Source organism: Lates calcarifer, linkage group LG13, assembly GCF_001640805.2.
Source record: "Lates calcarifer isolate ASB-BC8 linkage group LG13, TLL_Latcal_v3, whole genome shotgun sequence".
NCBI classification, from domain to species: Eukaryota; Metazoa; Chordata; class Actinopteri; family Centropomidae; genus Lates; species Lates calcarifer.
In genome coordinates, this window is record NC_066845.1 from 9,772,346 (window position 1) to 9,799,759 (window position 27,414).

Consider the following 27,414-nt stretch of genomic DNA (forward strand, 5'->3'; position numbering starts at 1 on the left):
TGCAAACAAAAATAATACCATTAATACCACGTTTTAGCATTTTTCAAATTAAAATGTTTATGTTTGTTTTGTATACTGAGTGAATATGGATGCATGAGTGCAAATCTGTTAAAAATTTGAATTTCAATTGACAAAGTTACTGGAGTAATTAATGAGAAATGATAGGAATCTGTGTAGTCTATCGTTTTTTATTATCTTTTTTTTTTTTTTTAACCTCAATATCACAATTTTAGAGGAACTGTTGGCGGTATTATCAGATAGCAGATCGAAATTAAAAGCAGTGGCAACACCCGAGACATTTTTACAGGCGCACGGTTTTTACTCAACCAATCAAATTCGAGCCTGCAGGATTACACAAACATTTTGCCCTGAGTTTGGATTTACAGTTAACCTTCGACATATTTCATATATTGGCCCCTTACAGATTCAGATCACCCTTCTGTTTAGTGAGTTTAGACGAGGTGCAGGTTAGTAGTGTTGTAGGTTTTGACTCGGTTGTGCCAGTGTTAAAGGCGGTGTAGTGGAAGGTACGTAGGCAGCCTGAGAGTCTTTACACTGGGCTGAAATATTCAGTGTTTGGACAGAGCAAGGAGGAAATAACGAACTGTTTTTCAGGTCAGCATCACGTACTTAGCTGTTGTCTACGAGTTTCTTTTTGGTTACATATTTAGAGGTGAATTAACTGGCCAACGATAACCTCAAAACGGTTTTATTCGTTTTGCCTGAACCGGGCGACAGGAGCCAGAAACCCGTCGTCACATTAGCTTCCTGCCTTGGTACCTACTTCGTAAAGAGCGTATAAAGTTAGTTAGCTAGCGTCAAGTTTACGCTACGTGGTGGTTGCTGGCCGTGTATGTAATGCTAAGCTACCTAGCTAGCTAAAGCCAGCACATTTAACGTTGTCCACCTTGTTTGAAATGGTTCAAGATGTTTGTTGATTAAGGTTGACGGGAGATTTAAGCCATCGCTGTCAGCTAACATTAGCTACCTGCCAGGGAGCACTGGGTGAGGAAACCGAAAGAGCTGTCAACCAGTCTCATTTGCTAACGATAGAGGAAGCCACCTGTACTCTTTCCATTAGCCCCGATGATTCACAGGGCTATTCTTAAATTAACTGAGTACACAGGTGTTGGTGCATTTAATTTGACGCCACGAAACTAAGATACCATCTACTGAGCTAAACAATCACAAATCCTGTATATAGCTACAAACATTGCACGTTTACCTGTTATAAAGAGATCACCAAAACAGAACAAGCTGGTTTGCATTATTCATAACTAACATTACACTTTGTCCTTAGGCCTTGGTAAAGCCATGGCAGATGAAAATACACAGTTCTGTGGCAATTGGTAAGTATGAATAAGTTACATTAAATGATCAGTCAATTTGATAGGGTGGTGAAAACAAGTTTTCATTATGAGCTTTACCTTTTTTTCAGCAAACATGACATTCCAGAGGCTAATTTCACCACCCATGAGATCCACTGTCAAAGAAACATTGCCCTGTGTGGTGTGTGCCAGGAGCCAGTGCCCCGGTCAGATCTGCAGGAGCACATGCAGCAGGAGCATACACAGGTAAAATCTGAACAGCAATACTGAGACTTTAACTTTAAAGGGTAGGCCTAACGCCCAAAAGTAGGACAATGTGATTATCTGTTTGGCTTAAAACAATTAATCACTGTACTAATTAGTGAATCCGTCCCAAACACAGGAAACCAATAAACTGTGAATTGAATTGGTTTCTGATATTTTATTTTATTTTTATTTTTTTTGAAAACATTAGACTCTGAAGAGGAAACTCTCCTATGTTGTAGTAGTCTTTGACTCTGCTTCATATTAATTTACTATATTAGTAAACTTTATTGTATTGTGTTGCTAATTAAACAATGTTTCTTCTCATAGTACATGTATTGCCAATATCATTTGATGACTCTTTTTGCAGTGTTCCTTAACTTAAACCATCTACATGCGTGCCCTGTGTCGTTCATGTCACATACTGCAGTCACCAGTGACCTCAAGCAATGAACAAGAAAGCAATGTCAGACTGAAACTGGATAATATTAAATTTAAAGCATTTTCATTTTCATTTTAGATTACATGCAAGTGTGGTTTGAAGATTGAGAAGAATCATATTGACGTTCATCAGGTATTTCTGAAAAACTTCTTCCCTCCTTTTGTATAACATAGCAGTCTTGATTAAATCATTTAATTGTGCATCTTCATGACTGTTGTCTCTTGCAGAGCTCTGAATGCTCTCAGCGGTTGGTCCCGTGCCAATACTGTGAACTGGAGCTTGTTTTCTGTCAGTCCAAAGAGCATGAGGATTATTGCGGTACCCGCACTGAGCCCTGCCCGCACTGCAAATGCAATGTAATGTTGAGGGAACAAGCTGTGCATCCAGTCCTATGTGGAAGCCTCACACCGCCCCAAGAGAGGAACAACAGCAGGATGAGTCGCAGTCCAGTAGAACCACAGTCTCCAGGGGCATGGTTTGAAGCTCACTCCATCCACAACATCATAAGAGCCCAAGAAAGAGGTCCCAAGAATAACAACATCAGTGCAGCTGAACAACAGGCCTTTCCCCACGCATTTGATCCACAAGGTTATAACAGTTTAAGGGGACCTCAAAGCTCAGGAGACTGGAAGAATACTGCACAGAGGAATCCAGCATTTAGTCACTGTGAGTTTTACCAACAAAGCTTATTGTTTATTGGCCCAAAATAAATCTGTGTAGCCTAAAATAACTTTAATTGCAATTCAAAGGTGCCCCTGGGGAGTTCTCATGGTAACAAACAAAAGTTATGTTTATATCCAGAATCCTTCCTCATAAAATATTAAAACTGATTATAATGAATAATTTAAAGCATGCATTGTTTACATCCACCTTTTGTTGCTGGTTGTTGTGTTCCCTGCCTTTCAGGGTGCAGTGTTACGCTTGTTTACATGTTACTATCACCAAACGAAACCAGGAGCAAGAATGTGAATTGCGTCACCTGCTTCCTTGTGTGTGTGCACAATACAAACAAAACGGCGACCCATTTGTAAAGACATTGCTCCATAGCATGACTAGTGGTTAAAAACTCCACAGGGTACCTTTAACCCTCCAACTCTTCTGTAGTATCACCAGAATTGTTTTACTTAATCTTTACATCTTGTCTGCAGAGTCTGTAACACACAAAAATTTCTGACTGTAAATGTTTTGTCAACCTTATGTAAAGCAGTCTTTGTAAAATACGTTTTACTGGCAGAGGACATGTTGCAGATGCCCCTGGAAATGATCTTATATCAATATCAAACCTTGATTGGTTTAATATTTTGAGTTTTACTTGACCAGCAATAAGTACCTTTTCATCACTAATGTGGTTAAAAGAAGTATAGGTTTATCATCAGTGCTTTGACAAAGCATTTAAAGATCTTTCTCTCCTGTGACTGAGCTCATAGACCTGTTGAAGTTGCCCTGCTGCTATGAGCTACAATTTTTTGTATAATTTTTCTTTTAGTGCTGGGACAAAGTGATTTTCTGAATAGCAGCAGCAGCAGCAGCAGCGTGTGGCCACATGGTGGTCAGACACATGATGAGGATTCATCTGGCCTGGACTACATGTTGGCCCTCAGCCTGCAGAGTGATGGAGAATCGGTGACTGGAGATGTAGACGGTAACCTGTGGCGTGATATCTGGGATCACAAGATCGGGAGGACATCCAACACCTCTGTAAACTCCCCACTCTCCCCACCCAACAACAACTACCCACACTTCACTACCGGGACAAGCACAAGTACAGTCCAGGACCATGATCAAACAGGTACATTAGTGTTGATTAGAATATGTTTAGCGTTATTCTTTTATCAGTTTGTTAATGATTTAAAATTCTTTTTATAGATACCATGCTGCCTTGTGAGTTTTGCGAAGAGCTGTTTCCAGAAGAGGACCTCATTTTGCATCAGGTTTGAGATTTACTTTTAATCTTTTGCCTGCACCATAGACAGGTAGGCTGTCTGCTTTCAATGATAGTTAAGGTTCACTAATTTAGTTTTTACCGATTCTCATGATGACCCAAACTTCAGTTCCTCAAGGTTGTTGTCGTTCCCGCTGCAAAAAGACAACAGCAACCTCATAAACTAGAGATAAGATAATACGTAAAATGTTAAAAGTAAAAACTCCCCAGCTGACTCACTCCACGAAATATATAACTAGAGAGAAGGATGGCAGGCAGTTTGTAATACCAGGTCAGTGCAGCATATTTTCACAACAGCACAACAAAAATGAAAAAAAAAAAAAACAACAACAACCAGAACCTGTTCGACTGATGTAACCATCCATGTTTTCAAATATTTCAGCCTAATTCTAGCACCATTTACTGTAGTGTGGGAAAAAACTTTCTGTGACCCTTTTTTTTGTGTCATAGTACGTTCTGTTTTTCCTCTGAAACCTGGCCACTGGCTGCCTCCCTCCCCACTAGGGTCCTACATTGTCAAATGGCTGAGAAATACCTGCATATGCACAAATCTAATCAGTGTTAAATGCTCTGCTCCAGTCAGATATCACATGGCGTGCAAACATTTGAATGCCTTTCTTTATCTTTGTCTCAGACTGTTCACAGTCCAGTTACAACCTTTGCCTGTTTGAACACGTGGCCCTCGTCTCCACCAAAGAGGCAGACAATGACTTGATTTTAAACAAATTTAACATAGATCTCAACCTTTTGTTATATGTTCTTTGTTTCAGACTGGGTGCAGCCCCGCCTCTGCCTTTGCGTCTTTCAGCAAGCAGCCCTCCTCTCCACCTAAAGAGGACAGGATGGGCAGGAATGCTTCAGGGCTGATGCACAACCTCCCTGACACACTCGCTTCCAACATCCCCACCTTCCCTCGGTCAGTCTCCCCGGCCTCTTACAGTCCTCCAGCCAGTCCACTAGAGGGTGACGTGGTCATTCCATGTGAATTCTGTGGCGTTGCTTTAGAAGAGGCTGTTGTCTTTCACCATCAGGTACGTTGATAGTGGCAGAATAGTAAACATTAAGGAGAAGTATTTAAAAACAAAACAAAAAAAGAGATGCATTTGCATATTTTTTTTCTCATGTTTTATAATATTTGTGTGTGTTTTACTTCCAGGACAAATGTGATATGCGCCCTCAGACTGCCCATCCACTGAATAATATAACAAAAGCATCTGTCAGAAAACCACTGAGCCCTGCTAAAGACACCTTTGGACAGACGTCTCCAGATTTTCAGAGGAGAATAAAGCACCAAGGTAATCAAATAAAATATTGCATTTAAGTTTATTATTAAAATACTAAGAACTTAAGTGTATTTTTGATTTATTTTGTGTGACCTCACAACCCTGTGTGATTGAAACTTTAGTGACGAGTCTCCTCTTTTAGGAGTTGGGCCAAAAAAATGCATTAAAAGTAAATCTTTCCCTATCCTCTTATTGGTCATTTCTGAGGCTGTAGTGGTGTTTCGCTGATAATATACATTATGATATTGAAGTCTAATATTTAGATTTCACATGTATGTAAATGGGGTATGACAAAATCTTCAAAAAAAATACCATCCAATTCAAAACCACAATCTCCGACTCAGTATCAACTAACACTGAACACATAAAGTTAGTTTGTAAAGCGATGTTTATTTAATTGCATTATATTCCAGAGGACGTGTGGGGTTTTTCTGTTTGGTCCCTGTATCTGTGTTTATTTATGTTCTTACCGTATAGCAGACGTCCTGGATGAGGACTTCGGATTTGACAGAGACACATCACCAGGAAAAAACCCAAGGGACTGGCAGAGAGGCTACATTGGACTACCAAGTCAAAGGAAGATGCCAAACTGTGACGTCTCTGTGAAAAACCGACCTCAGCAGGGCAGGGAAGCAGAGGGGGCTCATTCATTTTTCTGTGACACTGACACATCAGGCTCTGCATCTCTAAAGGGGTAAAAGCATTGATGAAGTCCTATGGAAACAACTTTTTGAATTTAATTTGAATTACTTTAGTTTTGTGTTTTATGTATGTTATTAATCTTCTGACTTGATTTTGTCCACTAGACCTCATCTGCCAGAAAATAAAGAAGGGAGAGGAAACAGAAGTAATCCAGTGACAAAGGTACAAAATATAGCACACAAATTAACAACCAAAGCAAGACGCTTCTGCTTCTATACTGTATGTGCTTTCTTCACAGAATGATTAAAGAGAAGGGATTTTCCCAACATACTTTTGTGTCTGTAAAAAATTGTATTTTTTCCATTTTCAGTTGCCCAAGAAGCAGAATGAAGAACAGCAGGAAGAGTGAGAGTATGAATGACTGGAGAAATAGTAAAACCAAATCTCCTACTCTGCTTTTCATTTATCTTTTTGCACACTTTTGAAAATTAAATATACACGTATCTGACAAGTGCCTGTGTGAGCATTGGTATCTTGCAGTTTTATTAAAGTCTAAGTAAGCATTTTGGTTTATTCATGCATATTCTGCTTTATTTCAAGATTTGTTTCACATGTTTGTATGTCTTAACAGCTAGCCTTAACCGATAAATTATGAATTGAATTTTATTCACACTAAATTTGATTTGAATCTTTTTTTGTTTGTTTTTAATTGTACAGGTCATATCGTAGCTCATTAAGACCGATGAGAACATCAAACACAGACACATGACTTTGTCTGTGTGCATTTGTCTAATTTAATCTTTACCTTGTTACTTCAGCCAAGGACAAATTGTTTTCACCCATTTGCCAGTTCTTTCAGGGCATTCCTCAGTGTTCCTGTTGGTGTCTGCATCTTTATGTAACCTAAAGCACTTTGATAGATTATTTTGGTAAAAAGGGCTTGAGGAACAGATTTGATAAATTTATGCATCTTTGACCAAGAAAAAAAAACTGTATTATTGAACATTTGTCTTTTTATATTGTTGAAGATTTGTCTTTAATACTCTTCAGTAATATTTAGATTTTTTAAAATCATATCTATAGAACTATATACATGGTGTTATGATAAGATGGCTATTGAAGCAGTGTCTCCTGTCCATCATTATTTTAAGTAGTATGAAGAATTTTGTGTGTTGATCTCTAAATAGGATTTAAGCTTGATAAGATGTATTTTGTGTGTAATATGGAGTCCACTTTAGGAATACATATAAAATAGGCAACCTTGTGCCACAGACTGTTGAGTCTGCAAATTTCCCTTTTTAACTAAAGACAGCGTTGGAGTATTTTGTCAATTAACATCTGATCAACGAGCCCAAGTACAGAGCAGCAATGAATCAGTGAAGTCACCTGGTGTGGTGTTTAGTTGGACTTGTGGTTCATGGCAGGTAGAGGACTATTGCTGTTTAAGAACAATCGTCTGCTCTTTGTCTTGTGTGGTTATTAAATGTTTTAATGAGGACATTCTTGGTTTCATGGCTCCAGTTTGTATTCTGTCAGTGCTGTTTCATGCCTCTTTATATGACTACCTCAGCTTTTTTACTTCTCATATTTTCAGTCGGTTGACCACTTAATGGGCTTCTCCTTTCTTATCTACTGCCTTTTATATGTGGTGATAAATGCCACAAAGAAGCAGAAGGAGCTTTCACAACAGTGCAGCATTTATTTATTTATTTATTCTCTGCTGTGGTAACATGAGTAGTATGGACACATAATTTCTGTCACACCAGCATCCAGCACGTCTTGTTGTGCCTATTAGAACCTTAAATTTCTGACGTTGCAGTCTACAAATTGATCACCTTGGTAATGGTAAAGATTGAAAGTCAGCTGGTAAAATGTAACTATGTACAAATATCTCCATTAAATGTTTCAGCAGTGAGTTTTATTTTTGTTACTGTCGGTGTGAAGGCAGTATTTTCCTAAGACAGTAGTTTACACAAAGTATGAGGTGGAGGATTAGGACTGCTTGAGAAAGTATGTACCTGCTGTGATGTAAAGTTAAATTATATTTTTTTCAAGGAATTACTTATAACCCCCTACAGAATGAGCTAAACCCTAGTAAGCATCTAATAATAGTCTCTGTGTATAATTAGATCCCCATGAGAGAGTTCTTTTCTAAAGTAAACTAAAGTAAGGAGATGACAGACTTGGAAAATAAAACAGCACCATTTTATTTCCCAGTGAAGGTTGTTTCAAATCCCTCTCCATGTGGCCAGGAATAACATTCTGGTGGAACTACTGAATGTTATTTTGTTGTTATTTTCAGACTGGATTCTATAAAGATCAGGTAATTACAAATTTGTTTACTTTAACTACATTAACACAATATGAAACTATAAATAAAATGTCTTTATTGGTGAGGTGTAGACTCAGTAGTAGCCAGTAGGGATGATAACTACTGTATCTAAAGGCAATTACAGAATGTAAACATTACATGGCTGTTGTTGAAAAAAGCTGACTATTAATTGTATCTACAACAGGTTAAATGAAATTATTAAACATGCAATAATAGATTTGTTGTGCCATTAGGAAACATTAGAAACAAGCTGTGAACACAACACTGACATGTAACCTTTTAAGAAGTAGTAAATATATTCATTTGTTCAGTAGTTATGTTTTGGTAAGATCAGTATTCACTCTGTTTTAACTGTTTTTGGTCTCTACCAACACGAGGTGAACGTCCGACTATTGAGCTGCTTAATGCGCCACTAGTTCATTGCTAACTCTTGTTTGCTGTGCTGCGCAGTGTAGGGGCAGTAGGTTTTTAGTTTTTTTTTTTTTTTCCACTGAAAATAGCCACCTGCTGCGGCTGAAAATATTACAATGAAAGCAATGAGAGTGAACCTAAACAGTAAATGAGCTGAGACCACTTGCTTGAAAGCGCCATAAAACTGGGGGGAGCTTCAGATTCAGGTGATAATTATCTGTCGGTCCAGCGCTACAACAGATCCATTTCTCACTGTTATATTTTATTGATATCATCATTTAACACATTGTTGGTGCATTAAAGGATTGTAACTCCTACATTTCAGTGTTCGCACAAAAAAAGTGGCACTAACAACCCCCCATACAGGACTGCAGTTTCGGGTCTTCCCACAGAGCGGCGCGCTTTGAATGAGCTCGGGAGAAGCCGGGGACGGAGAGGGGCGGGGATTACACCTTTCAGTGGGAATCCTCTGTTCAAAAAGCTGCCAACGTCCTCTCGTAAGAGCGTGCCGGCCTGTTTGTGCTTTCACTACAACTCAAGAAACGAAATAAGAGGACCGAAATATGCTCTCCACAAGCCGGACACCAGTTTACGGTCGTTGACTCAGAAGAAGTTTCTGACTTTGACTCCGCTGAAGACTGAGACTGACTGCAGTGAGACACAGAAAGAGAGAGAGAAAAGAAGACACAACAAAAACAGCTTACAAGTCGTGCAGGTGGTACACGCTGTTGACCGGGGAACCAGATCACAGTAAGACTCAGCCGGACCTTCTCGTCTCACCTGAGCCTTCCTAGAAAGATTAAAATGTCCCTGGAGAGTTATTCAGCGCTGGACGAGTCCTCTCTCCGAGCCCTGGTGAGTAGATGAATGGAGATGCTCTGAGCTAAAGTGGTGTCACTGGTACAGAGGTTGGAATATAAGTTTATGTCACTCAGTTTATCATCACTATCTTCAGTTTGCGTAAAATTGCGGAGACGGGGGGGTTGAAGAGAGTTGAAACTGTTAGTCACTTGATTTATTAGTCAATTGCCAAGAAATAATCAGTGATTCTTATTGTCATTGATCATTGTTTGTTTGGGTGTTTGACTGTTGTTTGACTGTTGATTTGTAAAAACAATACACTTTGAATAGTCATCTTGGTTCTGAGGAATTTTGAGGATATTTTTTTTTTCTTTATAAAATACATTTCATAGAATAAACAATTGATTAAGAAAATAAGTAGAGACTAAGGAGTCAGGTGAGTAATGGATGTTCAGTGTGTTATCATTGCAGCTGTTAGACGTTTTGGTCAGAGACTTGATATAAATGAGTTTTACAACCATAAGTTGATTCATCTATTAGTCAAATTTCTGTCAGTTTTGATAATAGATTAGCCTGTAAGTCATTTATGAAGCAACAAAACACTCACCTGCTCCAGCTTCTCAAATGTGACTCCTCTATTTTTTTCACTAAACAATTAATCGATTAATCAAATAAATACTTTTTGAGAATGAGCCATGAAGAAAATAATAGTAAGCTATAGCCCAGTCTTGATATTAAAGAGGAGAACTGATTCAAGCAAATGTTTATTTTTGGTGTGATTCCTCATGTAGAAAATAGAGGAAGTAAGTTATATTCATTTCACTTGTAGGTGATTTATTTTGATACACTGTGTATATCAATGTTTTGGTCGTTACTGTGAGCTGCAAATCATGTTTGATAAAGTGCACAAAAAAAAGAAGACGTCCTGGTTCACAGTCATGTTAGTCATGATCTAATTATTTCCTGAGGCAGAGGAAGGTGAAACATTAGTCTGTCTGACATATATCATGACACCTGTAACACAGACACATTTACAAGGACGCATGAGTCAGACTGGCGTTGTTTAGACAATGCTGCACTGGGTTTCCCTGAATCACAGTTAAACATACGCAACAGTGACACATGAAACATCTGATCAAAGGTATTTATATAACAGTTTTTAATTTTCTAGCTAATACTAATATATAGTGAGTAAGAGTCATATTTAAGTGTTACTGAATAGTTTTCCAGTGCAGCTTTTTATTACAGTTCTTATGAATGTTGAGTTTCTGTTTCTATTGTCACCTTGTGCACTCAAAGCTCATTATTCATTTTCACTTTACACTGTTTCAGGGGCTGAATATTGATTTTAAGTGGTAGGTTTACGACATGTAAACACAGTGGCATTGTTGAGCAGCTGTCAGATTAAACTACACTCCTCTGTATGATAATGACCTCCTGAAGTCATCATCCTCTCCAGCTCCTTTCCCAAGAATGAGCTCCCTAAGAGGAGGCCATCTCAGAAAAACATTTTGATTTCTGTTCTTAAAGATCAGTAAACCTGACAAGAAAATGCTGTTTACTTTGGATCCAGCTCAGGGTATAAATGTTGTGACTGTTTTGTTGACCTGCACGATGCTATTTAAACTGTATCCATTATTTTCCCATAGTCTGGAATCATCTGGCCAAGAACTACAGTCGCTTTCTCCTCATAAATCACTTAAAGGACAAACCTTTACCACAAGTGACATAGTGACAGTGGGAGAACAGGAGTGTGTTGAGGAAATAATATTTTTCCTTCAGCATTATGATTTACTTTTAACTAGAGTATTGGTGCCTTTGATCAGTCAATTTATGAGTTTATTTATAGAGGGGCAGAGCAGGAAAGAGGGAGTTAAATTGACCATAAGGGAGGAAGTACTCCGAGTGGTCACCACAAATTTTGGCAGAGAAAGGAATGAGGAAATTTAAAGCTTTATACTAGGCCTCTTAAGTTTTCCAATTCTGTGTTTGTTGTCCTTCAGCTGCCTTTTTATCTCTGCAGCATTAAATTTCAGACATGTTTTTCCAATAATAACATCACATTTAACCTCAGCTCATTGCTATTAGAGATATCAAGCTCATTTGAATCTCCCTGTGCGGCCTGTGTCCTGCAAGAACTTGCAGTCAAAATGCTGGCATTGTCTAGAGAGCCTCGGCAGCATCACGCAGACACTGGAATTTATGGGGTTTTATCTTCATGTGACGCTGACGCTCGAACCATCGCTGTGCACGACTTGATATGTCTCGTCTCCTCTGCGCTGGATTCACTGAGCTTAGCGTCTCTCCCCTCCCTTCCCTCAGATGTGACCACCGAGCTAGAAGGTCACCAAAATCCCACATTTTCACTGATGATGTTTGCGGTGACTCCAGCGTCAGGGTTTTCCACAGTGAACTCGGTTTCAAAGGAAACAAACTCTGATTAAACTCAGTGCTCAGAAGAGAAGTTCATGTGGGGCTGTGATGGAATTTAAATTGTGTTCAACAGAGACATGAATGGCGCCTTTTGTGTTTAGTTTTTATGAAATGTAACACTCCATTCTGTGGTGTTTACATTCAGTGACTGCTGAGGAGTTTGTGAATAAAGAATTGTTTTTCAGCTCACTGGTAAAAGATGATGGACATTTGGTTTAATTAAACTGGTAGTAAACCAGTGGAGGAGCTGCTCTTAAACAACAGTCGGATAATGAACGCAAACTCCAGGCCTCTGTTGTAGTTAATGAACTAAACAGTCAGAAGGTCATATGGCGGCCTCTCTAACGCCACTAATCCCATCTCTGCTCTTCTATTCAAAGCTCAGGCTGCCCTTTATATTGCTCATTTAATCCCCTCCATGGCAACCAGGAAAAGCATTTTTCTTTTCTCTTGGCCACCACAATTATTTAAATATCCACAAAAATAATCAGTTGGTGTTCCAGTTTCTTTGGGAAACAGGAGCTGAGAGGATGGGTCATCTTGTCTGAATGGTGCTTAAGATCTGTGGACACACACAAAAAAGACAAAAGCTGCTGCGGCCAGCTGGAGAAAAGCTCTTTCCAACCGAACCACTCCAGCCACTGTCACTTAAGAATAGATTTTATCAGCTCCCAGGGTGATGATTATCAGTCATTACGCTCTGAATATGCCGCGTGTGTTTCAACCCTGCAGGATGAACCAGGTCTACGGGTGTCTGTTGTTGTTGTTGTTGTTGCACTTGTGCACCTGCCTACTTAGCTGAGGATAAGATTTGACTCTGCTAGCCACACCATGATCTCCCTTCTAATTATCTCTGAAAGTCCCCCCCCAGCTGCTCTGCATCACAGGAGGAATGCAGGAAAAGTCAACGTGACATCGAACACGCTGACAAATTGGTAAAATCTCAACGTATACATAAAGTTTTATTGTCTTTCACCACTTGTAGTTTGCCAGTGCAGAAGTATGTCCTTTCATTTCTGAATGGACATGACCACATAGAGACTTTTCTGCCCGTCCGTGGCGCCTGCTGGGCTGATTTCACATGCTGGATGTCTCACATGATGATTTGTAACTGGTCTTGCCAGCCCTGCAACCATCCTTTCTCCCTGGTGAACAAGAAGCATTCACACATGTTTAAAATAGGGTAGTTTCACCCTGTGGTCCGGCCTCGCTGATATATGGGACCCCCGGGGATTTGGTTTTATGGCTCTCTGGACCCTTTGTGCGTTGACAAGGGTTCAACGGTTACAGTCTTAGAGGAAGAATAGATTTGTTTTGTAGGCTCTCAGTACAGTCCCCAGGTTCTCTTTATCCCCCAGAGGCACGGTCCAAAATGTCAGCCTCATCATCAGGCACGAATAAATCGGAAAAATTACGCCGTATTATATAACTGTCGTCTGGGAGGTTTTTAGATATATGTGCAGTGTGTTTTCATTTTGTCAGTTATCAGGAACTGTATCTTCTTTCTTTGTTTTGGTCAAAGTAAAATGTCCTTGTCTACTCTCATGAACCCTATTTTTCTTTCTTCAAAGACAGAGCAAATTTGACTGAAGTGTTTTCTAAGAAGTTCCAGGTACAAGCTGTTACATGCAGCAAATCTTCCTTTGAATACATCTCCTTGCTGTATACACAAGCAGAGAAGTGTCTCGAGTGTTTTATGTTCCTGGCTGTTGATAACACCTGCTGCTTCTGAGGTTGTGCTGGTGGTTAGTACTTTTGACCTTAGTGGATGGTTACAGGGTGTTTTCCTCACCTGGAGTGGGAAAACAAGCTGTTGAGGGTCTAAACTACAGGCACACGGTTCATAGCGCACACCTGATTTTTTTTTTTTTTTTTCTGTTTAGCCTGTCATCATTCTCACAGGTATTTACGTCCTTTGCATTTGCACTAAGCATTTCCCGTATGATTAAGTTTCAGAGACACCAGTGGAGCGATAATGAAGAAATGGGCCGTGGGCAGTTCAACATTTAGAGCAATTTTCCCTATCTAAAGTGACACAGTATGAGTTTATCAACACTGTTGCAGTGACAGGACTGAGCCTGCTTTAGTTGCTATATGCAGACTTTAGCCTCTGACAGCGAATATACAAATGCACGAGCCAGGGAGCAAATAGATAAGAAGTCACTTGTTTGTTTGAAAAAAAAAACAGGAAACTTTTGTTACTGCTTAGTGCTATAAATAGCTTGTCATATTTTGGCTCTGAAAGGATGAGAAAAGAAAAGCTGAGCAAAGTGAACTTTGGGATGATGTGCATACAAAGTCCTCCAACGTCTATTTTTGGTCTGTGGCCTTTAAGTTGTTTGTTGCTGTGGAACAATAACTCAGACTGAATGTAGCACAATTTAACACAACCTCAGATATATTTCAACAAACATTAACTCGACGTATAAAGTTGAAACTGAGTTCAGTGTGTTGTATTTCCTTATAAAAGCCGATACTCAGTATTGTTTTGTCATTTTGAAAAGTTGGATACTGCATTTTATTATTAAAGAGGATACCAGATACTGTTTTGTCATTTTTAAATGTCATAAAAGAATAATGTGGCAGTTTAACTGTAAATTAAACAAGAGTAGCGTTCAAAGAGATTGATACTGCTTGTGTCAGTGTGGTTATGTGATTACATTCCTAAAGTAAGTGAATCAACAGTTTATGACTGTGCATTAGCTTGTGTTTCAGGGTGTAAATCACATGCCGTATTACTGCTTATGCTCCATGAAAAATATCATACCTCATTACCATACCAATTATACCAATTATAAAGCATTTGAAAATCTGATATATATATATATATATCTGTTTCTTGGTATTTTACCACCGACTGTTGATCAGCAGAACAGGAGGGCAGGAAGTCAATTGTGTCAAAAACTGTGTCAAAAACTCCACAGAGTACTGTTAGTTAAGTCAAAATGTAGTCAGTGGAGAGATATTGAGCATGACAGACGACTCAGCAGAACCAACCTCTGGCTACAGAGGGAGACAACATCATAGACTCAATAAATTAATCGAGTATATTCTATGTTGAAAAATGAGGCTGTCCACCCAGGGGTGACCCAATTTGTGTAAGCATCAGATATGAGACAGACTCCATGTCCGTCCAAGCTGCTCTGGTCTTTTCGTCTGTCTGGTAAGTGATCCAGCAGAGAGGGTTTCTGTGACTGATCTCCATCTGTCCGGATCATCACTCTGTCAAATGGAAAAGAAGGGTCTGGATAAGGGGTTTGAAGGTGTGCTTTTTTTTCCCTCTTTGTCTTTCTTCACTGCCACCAGGCATTTCTGGCCAGTGAAATCTCAGTCTGAGTTTTAATGCTTTAGACTTTCTGAGGTTTCTGGTGACAAACACTTCAAGCTGCAGTTCAGACTGTTTTCCAGGTGTTTTGGACTCAGAGGAAACACTTACCAGATGTGTACAAACTCCTCTGTGGCTACTGTTTCTGTGGTCTCTGTGCCTTATCTATTGTGTCCCAATACAAGCAGACTTTTTGCACATATTTTTCACCATCTCATCAAATTGAGGAGGATTTGAAGCTCAAATTGAAGATTTCATTCATGAAAAATAATGACACAAAACACAGGAAGCTGTGTTTTCCCTCAGGGTAAAAGAAAATTACTCTCATCTACACCGAGATGATATGGAGGTTTGCTTTACTGTAGCAGGGCTTCAGTACAGTTTTCACAAGCTTTGGCTTTATATTGGAACACTAAGGTGTGGCTCTGTTTATAGAGAAAAATAGCATACAGGAAACAACATGCAGCAGTCTGCAGGATCAGAAATGTTGTTTTCTGCCAAGTCACATACTGAATTACACCAATGGAAAAAGATAAATATATCACATTTGCTAGACTGGGAAAAGATGGTAATTTTAAAATGAAAACTACAACAGATGAGAGAGAAGTAATCAGAGATATCTAGTCCAAGTCAGAGAAATGTAGAAACACTATGGTTTTGGCTTTTTCTATATTGACTCCCGCAGGAGAGAGTCATTTCCTGAGATCCACTGAATATCATCCAGCGGATGTTGATGTTTTGCTTTCCAGCTCACTGTTGTTAATGTCATGGCATTCTTGAGATATACACAGCTGATCTGTTAATTTATGTTTGGCTTTGCCTGTCTGTCAGTGTGTGACTCTCGCTCCCATTGTCATAGTCACTGTGGATTTTCGGAGTCAGCATGGCTGGCTCTCGTGGATCCATTAGGAAAAAACTGTTTGTGCTCTGCAGCCTCCCAAAGAGATTTAACCCCTCCTGTGGGACACCCCTCTCACCTCCTGGCTCTTCCCTCATTAAACCAAAAAGAGCTGAACACGCAGAGCTTCAGTTTGACCAGCGATGTCCCATATTTGGAGTGTGCTATGACCTGGGTCTGCTCACAGGACAAGGCTAGTTAAAGTGCAGGATCCAACACAGTCTTTCTTATCTGCTTATTTATGAAGGCTCCTTCCTGCTGAAATCTATCATGCTTTATCAGATCTGCTCATGACCACTGAAGGAAGATACTAATGTACTCTACCAGCAAGGTGGAGGCTGCTCCCTTCCTTTGTTGGTCTCCCATGATTAGTTATGATGATGTCAAAACTCTGAAACAAAGAAACTGTGAAAAGACAATATCCTACTTTTGGGTAAATGATTTTGGAGCAAACTTGGAGAACCAATGTGACAATTCATAGTAGAATAGTGTGACAGCTTTCTGCCTCATAACCTCATAACCTTTTGATGAGCTTGAAAATGTGGGCCGCCATTGTCCCGACCAGGCTGTAACTGACCTGGATCCCTCTCTGTGACCTGACCTGCAGCTCTGAAGAGAGACACATTCAGAGCGGGGAAAGCGTGTGAAGCCAGACAACTGAATTGGGCCAAAATGTCTCACAGAGGCAGTTGAATGAAGCCCAGGAGAGTTACATTACTGTAGATGATTTAAGGACTGTTTCTGGTTTACTGACATGCAACAAAGCAGAGAGGATTAGAAATAATTTTGAGGTCCTGCACAGAACTTAAGGACGAATATTTTACACTTCAGATCAGACCACTGACCATGTGTGCACAATCAAGTGTGTGCTGATTAATCCATCAGCATGTGGCATCCGCTGCAATAATCTAAGTCTCTGTTCTATGAGCATGAGTTGGTAACATGTGTGAGTTCAGATCTGTCTTCAGTGCATCATTACAGAACGTTTTTGAAGCCTATACCCCCCCACCCCCGACCCACATGCATTCCTCCATGCGTCCATTCTTTATGCCTGCTACCTCGAGTGTAAAGGGGGACGCTGTTTTCCCAGGTCTGCTCTGGGCCTTTGTCCTACCATCCACTTATTAGTAAAGGTTAAGCTTTCCTACACGTGTAGCTCCACTCACAGAGAACATGTTGCCACATGTACAGTAATCTTTCTTTCTCACTCACTTGTATATTTCTCAGGAACTCCCTCTTTATTTGACCCCAGACATTAAAACCTCAGCGAGCAGTGCAGCACAATGAGTTTTAACCTTGAATCTGGTTCGTTTCTTTGTTAATTTTTCAGCAATGAGGTGACTGAAACTCCCTCTTCTGAGAAACTAGGAGTCCCGTGCCTTGCAGGGCTCTCGTGTAGCCTGATTATATTTCCATTTTTCAGTGGGTGTGGTGTGTGTGCCGGCCCACTGTACACATGCATTGTTTCCCTCAGGTGTTGAGAAATGATTTATAGGCTCCCACCTGACTCAGATTAGAGCTTTTCCCCAAAGCAAGGCAATAAAGAGAATTGAAAAATATTTTTTAACTTTCTCACCCTTTCAGTCTTTCTCAGTTGTTTATTTGTGTCTGTCTAAATGTCTGTACCAGTCTGGCTTCCTCAGTGGCAGCTGGTAATCCACTTCAGATCTGCTGCAAGAAGTGTCCCGTGTGTCCTTATAAGGGCAAACTCACTTGTGGGCTTGACACAAGTGAGTTTAAAGCACTGATCCGATCTGCTGCCTGGCTGCACTCTAACCTCAGCCTGCTCTGGAAATTATTACTGTAGCCCCTCATTTTATGCACAAAACACACGGTACCCCCAACCCTCACTCGTACATATCCCATGCACACGTGGATGCATACACATTTCTCACAGAAAGTCCACACACTCCTGTGTGTCTGGGAATTTACTCAACACGTCATAGGCATAAGCTTTAAGTGCAAAAACAGCAAATGAGACAAGCACACACACACACGCTGGGGGTCAAGAGGTCAGGGCTTGGCTTGAAGGGTCGTTGTGCTCCCAGGGTGTGTGTGTGTCTGTGTGGGAAGGTGATGGTAGATGTCTTCAGCACACCAGACTGTGATGTTTTGACCTGACCTTTGTAATCCACAGCACAGAACGTAACTGCAGAGACACACAGTTTCAGTGTGATAACCATAATGGTACTTTTTCCAAATACCTGTCTGAGGAATATTTAAGTCTTTCTACAAAACCGTTTTTCATTCAACAACTGAAGCCAAATTTAATAAGTGTTACATTTTGTCTGAAAGCACACAGCTGTAGAAGAAACAAAAAAATAAAACTAAAATAGCGGCAGTACAGGCAAATTTCTGATCGTAAATCCAAAGATTCCTGGTTAAAAAGTCAACCCTCATGTAAACCAACATGTTTTGCCATTCAGCAAAAACATATCTAATCTGAAAGACAGAGTTTAGACATCATAAGTGACTTCAGTTGCTAAAAATGCTCAGAAAGAACCTAAGACTGTAGCTGTTCTGTGTAATGCTGTGTATTCCTGCGAGTAATGCCCTATGTAACTGAGCAGAATAGAGGAGTGTAATTAAGAAAGCTTGTACAATATTTCCTTTCTATTTGCACACCACTTTAACTGAGTGGTCTGTCTCTTTTCACTTCCACAGGTTTGACATAATCCTGTTTCAGTGCTGCACCCACAGGTGGTTGTTAGAGTGTGTGTTTAGCTCAGCTATGGATGGCAGACCCACTAAATAGTAGCTCAGTGTATTTTGACTACCTGAAGAACCTTGAGTTCTTGCCATATGTGACCACTTCTGAGGCTGTTTCCACTTGTGGCACAATAAATTTTGACCAACCCTGTAAACTTAAAATCATATTTAAATTCATTCCTCTCATGTGCAGCAGATGAGTTCAGAGAACACTGCTGTCCTCAGGAGTGTGTCACCAGCTGGTCGGGATTACTGGTAAACCATGAAACACTCTCTAATTGGCCGTGATTGATTGAGCTGCTTCAGTCCAAAGTCTTTGGATAGGTTTGAGGTTTTGACTCCATAGAAAACTGCTGCTGGTGAGGAAGTGAGTCAAAGCGAGCAATGGTACAAGCCTTAGCAAGCCTGCTTGTGAAACATTAAAACATTTTTTTGTACCTTGTTCTACACCACAGTATAGTTTCTGCCAAATAAGGTAATCATTTTCGTGTTTCTATCAGTGAGTAAGTGTATTTGAATTTAAAAAAAAAAAAAAAGAAGCTTGTAATACACATCTACAAGCTTTGTCTTGAAGCGACTGCCCTAGTTTTTACAAGATTGTCTTTTCTCTCTTCACCCTGTCAGTCATATCCACCTCCTCCATCCTGTTTCCTAACATTGTGTCGCAGAGGCTGAGTCAGGTGATTTTGCAGAGGCCGACAGGTGTGATGAGTTTTCAGTTAGCAGAGCAGACCAGACTGTAAAATGACTATTCCTCCGCCGTCATTACAGGTGTTGACAGTTCAGTGACGTCTCGGTGACTGCATATTTTCTGTAAAACATTCGTCTGTGTGACTTCTTAGTCATGCGTCTGTTAGCAGCAAAAGCAACGCTGCCTGAAAAGCTTTCTGTCTGGGTATAACGGCTGCTCTCTGGGTCACAGTGCTGTTGTTATTTGGAGCAGTGGTGACAGTTGGTTTCCCAGAGGTCTGTGGGCTGGTTTGAAAAAAAAAAAAAAGCCTTTGGGGATGGTGAAAGTGGTGTAAGGTGCTGTCACTGAGTAACTAGATTGATTTTTTTTTTCCCCCTCTCTCCCCTCCTCCTGACACAATTCACTCACTGTAAAGGCCACTGTCATGTGGCAGCTTTGTCAAATGAAGTATTTCTGGATGTATGTGTTTCCGTCTCTGGTTCTTTAACGGTTATTCTGTTTTCTTTGGCAGACGCCCAAGTTTAAGGTGTGTTTTATTTGCTTGAGTTACACCCACTCGTTACTTTCTCGTTGAGTTATTGGTCAGTTTTTTCTGTTTTCCTCCTCTCGAACACGTAAAGGAAAAGTCAGTTACAGCCACTGGCCTTGTGCCAGCTGGATTGGCCAGTTGAATTCAGCGTATAAACGCTGCAACCAATCCACACTGAGTTCACATGCAGCCGTCTGTGCACTGATTGGTCTATTTAAAAAAAAACATCTTGTGAACATCAACTGCAGCCGCTTGCAGTTGTGTTGTTAGAGCAGGTAAAAGTCAAAGTGCTGACGTGCACGTGTAGTGATTATATTTCATCTCTTATCATCACTTCATGACTTTAATTCCCCTCTGTGAGATTACTGTAATTGATTTGGACAGTTCTGCTGTCACATGCTCTGCTTTTTTTTTTTAAATTTTGCCTGTTGAATGTTTTCTTTTGTGATTTTTGTTTCATGTTTAAACTGATTTGTGCAGTACACAAGGACAAAAACACAGCCTGTTATGAAATGCTAAGCAGAAGTTGCTGTTTTTGAGCAGAGGCCCATGCCCAAGGCTGTTCTCTGTTATATTTCAATAATGAATAAATAAATCAGTCAGTCAGTCCTAAAACTTGGCAGCATACTGGCTGTATAATCACATCATGACATTCATTCGGCAGTGAGCTTGACAGTCTGGTAACAGACGGCTCCCTTGAGTGTTTGGTTAGTGTGTATATGTGTGAGAGTAGGCATGTGAGAGAGACGTTGGCCAGCGATAGAAATGAGCAAGTGTGTTGTCATTTCCTCTCTCCTCTCATTATTTTCTTGCCTCACAATCAAAAAACTCTGACACTGTTGCTCCCAGCCGTCGTATCATCTCGCTGCTGAGTTGGACCCAAACCCAGTTCCTGATTTCACTACCATGTCTTTTCCTTGTGAGTCAGCAGGAATGCGAGGAATGACCCGTGCGAGGCCTGGCCCTTTCCCACCCAGTTCTCATCTGCCCATTTTTAGGCATACCCAAGTCTAGCTTCTCTTTCATTTTTCTCCTTTTCGCTTGATCATCCTATCTCTCTGTTAACTGCTTTACTCTCCCCTCTTGTACTTCTCCTCCTCTCCCATATCCTTTCTTCCTGCCTTTTCTGAGCGCTCATTCTTTTCTCTCAGATCAGCACTTTAAATTTCCACAAATTACAGTATATAGGAGAGCCCCTCTGAGCCCAGTGCAACTCTGGCTGCATATTTTGTCAAACCACAGCGAGACCTCAAAACCACTCACCCTCTTCATCTCTTGTGAGATGCCCCCCCCCATCCTCCTCCTCTGGGCCCAGCGGGGAGGGTGGGGGCAAATCAACCCCCCTTTTCAGCCCATCAGGGTGTAAGGCTTAGCTTGACAACCACATCCAGCTCCCTTTAGTAGAAGGCAGTTGGCACAAAAAGGTTTATGTCTCAACTCTGCAGGTTTTAACTGGTGCCGCGGGGGAACCTTGAAAGTGTGTGTTTGAGTGTGAGGTTTATAAGAAAAGCCTGCCAGAGGAGCAAGCTCATCTCTGCATGTGTTGACAGGTTCCCGCTGTTGACCAAAAGAGGGATCTGTCTCCGGTTTGACAGGAGAGGGCTCCCTCTACCCTCCTATGCTCATGGCGTTCGCCAACATGAAAGCATCCGTCTTGCTGAGGTGGTGTGTCTGTCTGCAGGCGTGCAATTTATACACATTCGCACACCTCAATTACTCCTCTTTTGCTTGAACCCTTTAACTAATAGTTACTCAGAGTGATGAAATGGCTTAGTGAGTGTTCTCAGTGAGCCACTTCCCCCTTTCGTCTGGGGCCTTCTGCAGCCTGGTTACTGTTGAAATACAGCCAGAGAAAAAGACTCCTGGGTGATAAGCTGACCCAGAGAAGCTGAACATGCTTCTCTCTCATAGCCGAGCACCAGCTGTTGGCGTGCCTGGTTCTCATCCTCTGCTCCTTGCTCAGGTGGTCCTGTCTTTTCACATTAGTGAAGTCAGATCACTTGTCATCGCCAATCTATAAGCCGTCCGTCGGCCCTGCTGACCCTGTAACTCCCTACCACACATTTAAAAGTAAGCCAGGGATGTTTAGCCCAGCTTTGTCTGAATGGTACATGTGCCTGAACACTACTTAGATTTATTACCTGTCAGCTGTGACTGTGCTCAGGCTGGCATAATCAAAAAATCACGAATGGAGTTCCCTTGAAGGTGGATTCCTGATGTTTTTAAGACACTCTGTCTGACAGCTGTGTCTGTCTGCCCCTTCTTGTAAACGAGTGCCTTATTGTCCTTGCTTGGCAGGGTTAATTACAGAGGGCAAGAGACGGCTGAAAGAAACCAGCTCTACAACTCGTGTTTTGACCCAAGAACCCTGCAGTTGTGTTTATTGACCGCCCTGTACTTACACTGAAAACAAGCCTGTGACCTTTTAGGAGCAGATGCTTATATAACTAATTTCTTCACCATGCTGTCATGGATGCAAATATAAGAATGATAAGTGACTAGTCTTCACAAAGCCAAATGTTTGGGTTTCGGTGTGGCGTCCTGCTGTGATAACACACATTTAAACACTTATGTTCACCCTCACATCCTGTTTGTGTCCGTTGTTTTGTGTCGTGCACGCAGCTGGATGGAACCGTGGATCTGGACGAGAGACGCCTCATCCGTTCAGCCATCCGGGAGTTGAGGAGGAGGGAGATCGAGGACATGGAGGCCGCTCTGGCCAGCAAGAGATTTCGACCCACACGCCTCAAACAGCAGGAGGACAAGGAGAACCAGCACAGGTGGGACCACACATAAACACAGACACACACACAGACACACACACACACACACACACACACACACACACACACACACACACACACACACACACACACACACACACAGACCTGTCCCAATGACAAACTGCACAGGACTAGGTGAACTGGAGATGCTGAGAAAACACTCACAAACCCAGATGCAGCATTCCTCAACTCCAGTGGGAAAAGTCTGGAAAAGTCAAGTTAGGGAATCATAGGGGACAGAAAACTGCAACCACAGTAAATTTTCCATTTTCCATCATGTGCGCACATTTCACAATAAATACCCTCACTTTTAAAAGATTGTCCTTATGTCAGCTCAGCAGTCAGTGTTTAAGTTGTGAGAGTGAGATTGAAGTCTCTTTTCTCTGTTAATTTAGTCATTCATCTTTATTTGCCGTTCAGAGCCTTCACAGTGTTTTCAGTAATACATGGTTTCCAGCACTTGTCATTCGACTGAGGAATATGGGACAAAGTGATAACTTGGCTCTAATGCCACCTCTGCCGTTTTGTCACTAAACATGTTTCTGTTGACGAGCTGAATGAGAAACAGGTCAAACAGGCTTTAAATGATCATCACTGAATTCCTGTAAGCATTGTAGTTATTTGTATTTTAAAGAAGTGTAGAGGGATATACATTCTCATGCAAACTATACGTTACTGTTATTGAAAATATTAAAGATATCTTAATATCTCTGATGGTGAGAGATGCAGTTTGTGTGATCAAAGCAGATCAGAGCTTTTTTCTGATGAACTGTAATAAACTTATAACAAATGAACTTTTTCCTGAATTCCTGAAAGCTGTCCAATCATGACAAATTGCAGCACTAAAATTTGAAAGCCCAAACATAGCAGGTTTTACTTTATGAGATTAGAGAAGCTGCTGCAGTCAGCCAATCAGCACCTTGCCAGATCTCATTCAGGAAATGCCTGTCACATTCAACAGTTACATTCATTTGCAAAATATCGTAAAGACCCTTTTGCTCTCCTGAGACGTCGTGTATTTAACAACACAATCACAAAAATGTGATGGTATGGGAATTTTAAACCTTTGATGGTCTTTAGTTTAGTCTTCTGGGTATGAAATCCTGAGCTCTACAGAACCGGATGGACTGAGTCCTTTTACAGGTGTTCATTTAAAGACTGGCACTAGATCAAGGTAATGGCACGATCCCAGCATCTGGTCTGGAGCACAGTGGAGATTTAACGCTATTGGATGTGAAGAGGATACCCAACCTTCTGCTGTAGTCCTCTTTTCTCTGTCACTGAATCCCATTAAGACCAGTGGCCAGGCTTAATCATTTCCATTCACTGCAGCTCTCAGATGACTTGGGTTACAATAACAAAAGAGGTGCCTTACTGAAGCTGTTAGAGAAAGCATACCTGCTGTAGCATATGCATGCACGTGTGCACATGTTAAGACACACACACACACACACACACACAATCACACACAAAACCCTTCTGAAAGTTGCATTATCCCGTGCCTCTCCTATCCCGTGGAGGAATTTGAAACATTCCACTCCAGCATGCCACACATCCTTTAATACCAAGAATGGAGGAAAGCGAGGATAATGAGAGAGCTGAAGGAGTGCATGAGTAATAGAAACCGACCTAAAAGCAAGCAGTGAAATTGAGAAATATGAGACTGAAAAAAAAAAGAGGATGAAGAGAGCAGCCAGGCGCTGTGTGTCACTGCTGTCAAATCTGTTATGCCACAGTATCACTTTTTCCACGCTCAATTTGGGAGCGTTTCCTCTGATGGTTTTTCTCCCGGCCAAGAAAACTGTGAGTTATCTTGGAATTGTCTCCTGCTGCCTTTCATAAGAGAAACCTCGGGTTAGACAATTAGCATATTTTAAGATGCTATGATTTCAAATTTGTCACTTGGTTCATGAGCACAATTTGATGGTCACTCACTCATACGGGACTCTATTATAACCACTTCACTGTCTCTCTCTTCTCTCACAGGTCAGAATCCAGCGACAACTTGGACGTCCTGGCACGGAAACTGCAGTCAATCCAGGACATTGATGAGCTTACCAAAATGGTGAGTATTAATAGACATAGACCATGAAACATGGTGACACTTCACATGTTTGTCCTCTGCGCACTGAGATTTTGTGTGTGTTTGCTCGTAGCTCCGTGCTGCCAGCGAGTACGAGGAGAGGAAGCTGATTAGAGCAGCAATTCGACAAATCCGAGATGAGCAGCAACAAGGTGAGTCCAGCTGTTTGATAAAATGGAGTCAAGCTGTGTCTACATGTTAAATGTGATATCACTTGTCTGGTTGAGATGAAAACAAGGATTAATCCTCTCACAGATCACAGGAAAATGTATTAACTTGGATGTGACACCACTTTTTAAGAAGCTTAAACACTTAAAAACTGGTTAGCCTGAAGACGGTGCTGTTAAAATATAGTTAAAAGTCAAAATGTCGGAATGTGAAATGCTATAATTAGGCTCTGGTTGACCAAAAACTTGTGACACTTAGCCAAAATTAAAAATCTGTTACTCAGTATTCTCAATATGACGTAATATTCTAGACACCCCTGCTCCAATCTCAGTTCAACACAGGGATTTGATATGTTTCATCACCATGCTCGGGCAGCCAAAAAGGAGGGCACTGATTGTCCTGATGAGGGCGCTGAAATGAACTGCTACAACTCCTTAACTGCCAGTCTAATTTTTATTTAGTACATTTTTCCCTTAAGAAACTCAGGGGGTAAATAGACATTGTTAATGGGTGTGTATGCATATTTCATGTTGGACAGATAGCAGACTGTCTGTGGTTGGCATAGTTTCAGTAGTAGATCTACCTATGATACTGGATCAGATAGTGGATTCCTTTCATTCCTTAGCGCTGTCTGGTCTGCGTGAGGCCCCTGTCACTGTGAAACACTGATATGTGGGGCAGGGTGGTGCATACAGAGTCACTCAAAATTTTGATCATCTTCCACCCTGCCCAGCCCCTGTTTAAGGGCCATATCAGGACACCTCTGTCTGGTTTCAGATTCTGGCTTCATATGTGACAAGAAGGAAAGAGAGAGGTGTCACCTATTTCATTCTAATTACTGTCTAAGCACTGCTGCTGCTGCTGTGTGTGTTTATAGGGCCTGTGGAGAGGGCTAAAGCTCCTGGTCGCTGCCTGGATCCTGAGAGTGTGGAGCCCCCGAGCAGCATGGGAACTGGAGTAAGTACAGCAGAGTTAATAGAGTGTTCATTGTCATTTATGGTTGGAGAAATGATTAAACTTTACAGTGTAAGGCTAATACAGTCTGCACATCACCATTACAACTGATGAGTAAGCTGTCTCAGATCTAATATGCACTCCTGTCAGCTTCCATTTGCAAGAATGAACTGAGCACAGACCAATTTGCGGGTGCTGAGTTTGTTTGCATGGCAACAGTGACCACTGAGGTTTCTCTGCTACCACAATGAAGAATGCAGCAAACAACAACAAGCATTGTGACTTGAGTCACACACTGCGTCATGAATGTGGCTTCACCACATGCGCACACACAAAACACATGCCTAGGCTGCCACGGAGCAAGGAATGTGTTTTGTTTTTTACACCCTCATTCAGGTTTGGCCAAGTACGAGGAGAAAGATAAATTTTACTTTGAGCCTTGTGTTTAGTGAAGGCAGTAAATTGTTTTTGACAGGTACAGTCTCCCAGCCGTTTTGCACACTTCTAAATGCACAGGCTTTTATGTTTGGACATATCCACACACTGAAATCAAGCATTTAGAGTGAGTGTCTATGAGAGAGACAAGAAATTATACAGCTGATCAATAACTTTAATTGCATTTTAATGGCTGTCATCACATCTCTCTGAATCTCTCTGTATTCACTCAAAAAGTCCAGACTCCAGCCTCCACTCTCTCTCTCACAGCTGACTGGCCCTCTAGTGGAGGACAGCAGGATTGTGTTTTCAGAGTTGAACTAAACTTTTGTCTTTTTAAGCGAAACCAATTGAGTTATATGGCTGTTGCAGCGGACATGATGTGAAGACATGAGGCTTAGCTGTGTGGGAGAGCCAGTCAGATGTTATCTTATCTGCTGTGTTTGATCACTGTTTTCTCCTCTTTTCTTTATGAAAGCTCTGTTTGTAGTGGATGAGATTTCTATGGAGGAGAAACAAGTTAATTCTTACTGTATGCGGTCACCACTTTTGTAACTAAGCCTTTTGAATGATGAAAATGAAGGAATACTTAAGAGCGCTGTTTCTACGCTTTGAGGAAAAATACAATCAGTCACATTATCAGTGGTTCATATTCTGATAGTTGATGCGTGAAGCACCCATTTTTCCCACCACGGTGATATAAAGAGGGAGAAATGAAAGGCTGTTAATATCACTGCCATTGTCTGTCGCAGCCTGTGCTTCGCTTTGTGTGCATTCCTTTGTGTGTGTGAGTGGGTATTTTCCTTGAGTAGGAAGCGATGATGGGATGTTGGCGTCACAGGATGCTCCAGCATTCAAGCCACTTTACCTCACTTCCTGTAAGACAGCTGAGCGGCACGGTTGTGAGCTTGTGAGCCACAGGTGGTGTGATGGATGAGGGGTGGTGGTGGTGTGGGGGCTGGAGATCTGGATGGCGATGAGG

General features: G+C 41.1%; 2 protein-coding genes across 9 annotated transcripts in view; both read left to right on the plus strand.

The window, feature by feature from the left end:
• Positions 1 to 390: 390 nt before the first annotated feature.
• trafd1 (TRAF-type zinc finger domain containing 1) lies at positions 391 to 7,380 on the plus strand. 5 transcript variants are annotated; one of them, XM_018669605.2, is made up of 12 exons: positions 391 to 615; positions 1,301 to 1,349; positions 1,439 to 1,574; positions 2,092 to 2,145; positions 2,241 to 2,679; positions 3,500 to 3,802; positions 3,880 to 3,944; positions 4,726 to 4,986; positions 5,112 to 5,250; positions 5,716 to 5,932; positions 6,045 to 6,102; positions 6,251 to 7,380. In XM_018669605.2, the coding sequence occupies exons 2-12, from the start codon at positions 1,315 to 1,317 to the stop codon at positions 6,287 to 6,289; spliced, it is 1,746 nt and encodes a 581-aa protein (XP_018525121.1). In that variant the 5' UTR covers positions 391 to 615; positions 1,301 to 1,314; the 3' UTR covers positions 6,290 to 7,380. The 5 variants fall into 5 exon arrangements, with proteins under 5 accessions (XP_018525121.1, XP_018525122.1, XP_018525119.1 ...); XM_018669606.2 differs by lacking the exon at positions 391 to 615 and adding an exon at positions 616 to 673; XM_018669603.2 differs by lacking the exon at positions 391 to 615 and adding an exon at positions 622 to 1,005.
• Positions 7,381 to 9,004: 1,624 nt separating this feature from the next.
• The window catches only part of smtnb (smoothelin b), a 47,033-nt gene continuing 28,623 nt past the window's right edge, over positions 9,005 to 27,414 (plus strand). Inside the window, exons 1-5 of one of the 4 annotated variants that reach the window (XM_018669223.2) lie at positions 9,005 to 9,478; positions 22,632 to 22,789; positions 24,779 to 24,857; positions 24,949 to 25,027; positions 25,921 to 26,000. In XM_018669223.2, coding sequence (XP_018524739.1) covers positions 9,428 to 9,478; positions 22,632 to 22,789; positions 24,779 to 24,857; positions 24,949 to 25,027; positions 25,921 to 26,000 — 447 coding nt within the window. In that variant the 5' untranslated portion in view covers positions 9,005 to 9,427. The remainder of the gene's footprint in view (positions 9,479 to 22,631; positions 22,790 to 24,778; positions 24,858 to 24,948; positions 25,028 to 25,920; positions 26,001 to 27,414) is intronic. The other 3 variants (XM_018669224.2, XM_051074817.1, XM_018669225.2) reach the window with 3 other exon arrangements.

Excerpts from the sequence above, each read along its gene's own strand:
- trafd1 (XM_018669605.2), top strand. The coding sequence starts at position 1,315 with ATGGCAGATGAAAATACACAGTTCTGTGGCAATTG. Across the intron at positions 3,803-3,879 it reads CCAGGACCATGATCAAACAG|ATACCATGCTGCCTTGTGAG; the intron begins GTACATTAGTGT and ends TTCTTTTTATAG. Across the intron at positions 5,933-6,044 it reads GGCTCTGCATCTCTAAAGGG|ACCTCATCTGCCAGAAAATA; the intron begins GTAAAAGCATTG and ends TTTGTCCACTAG.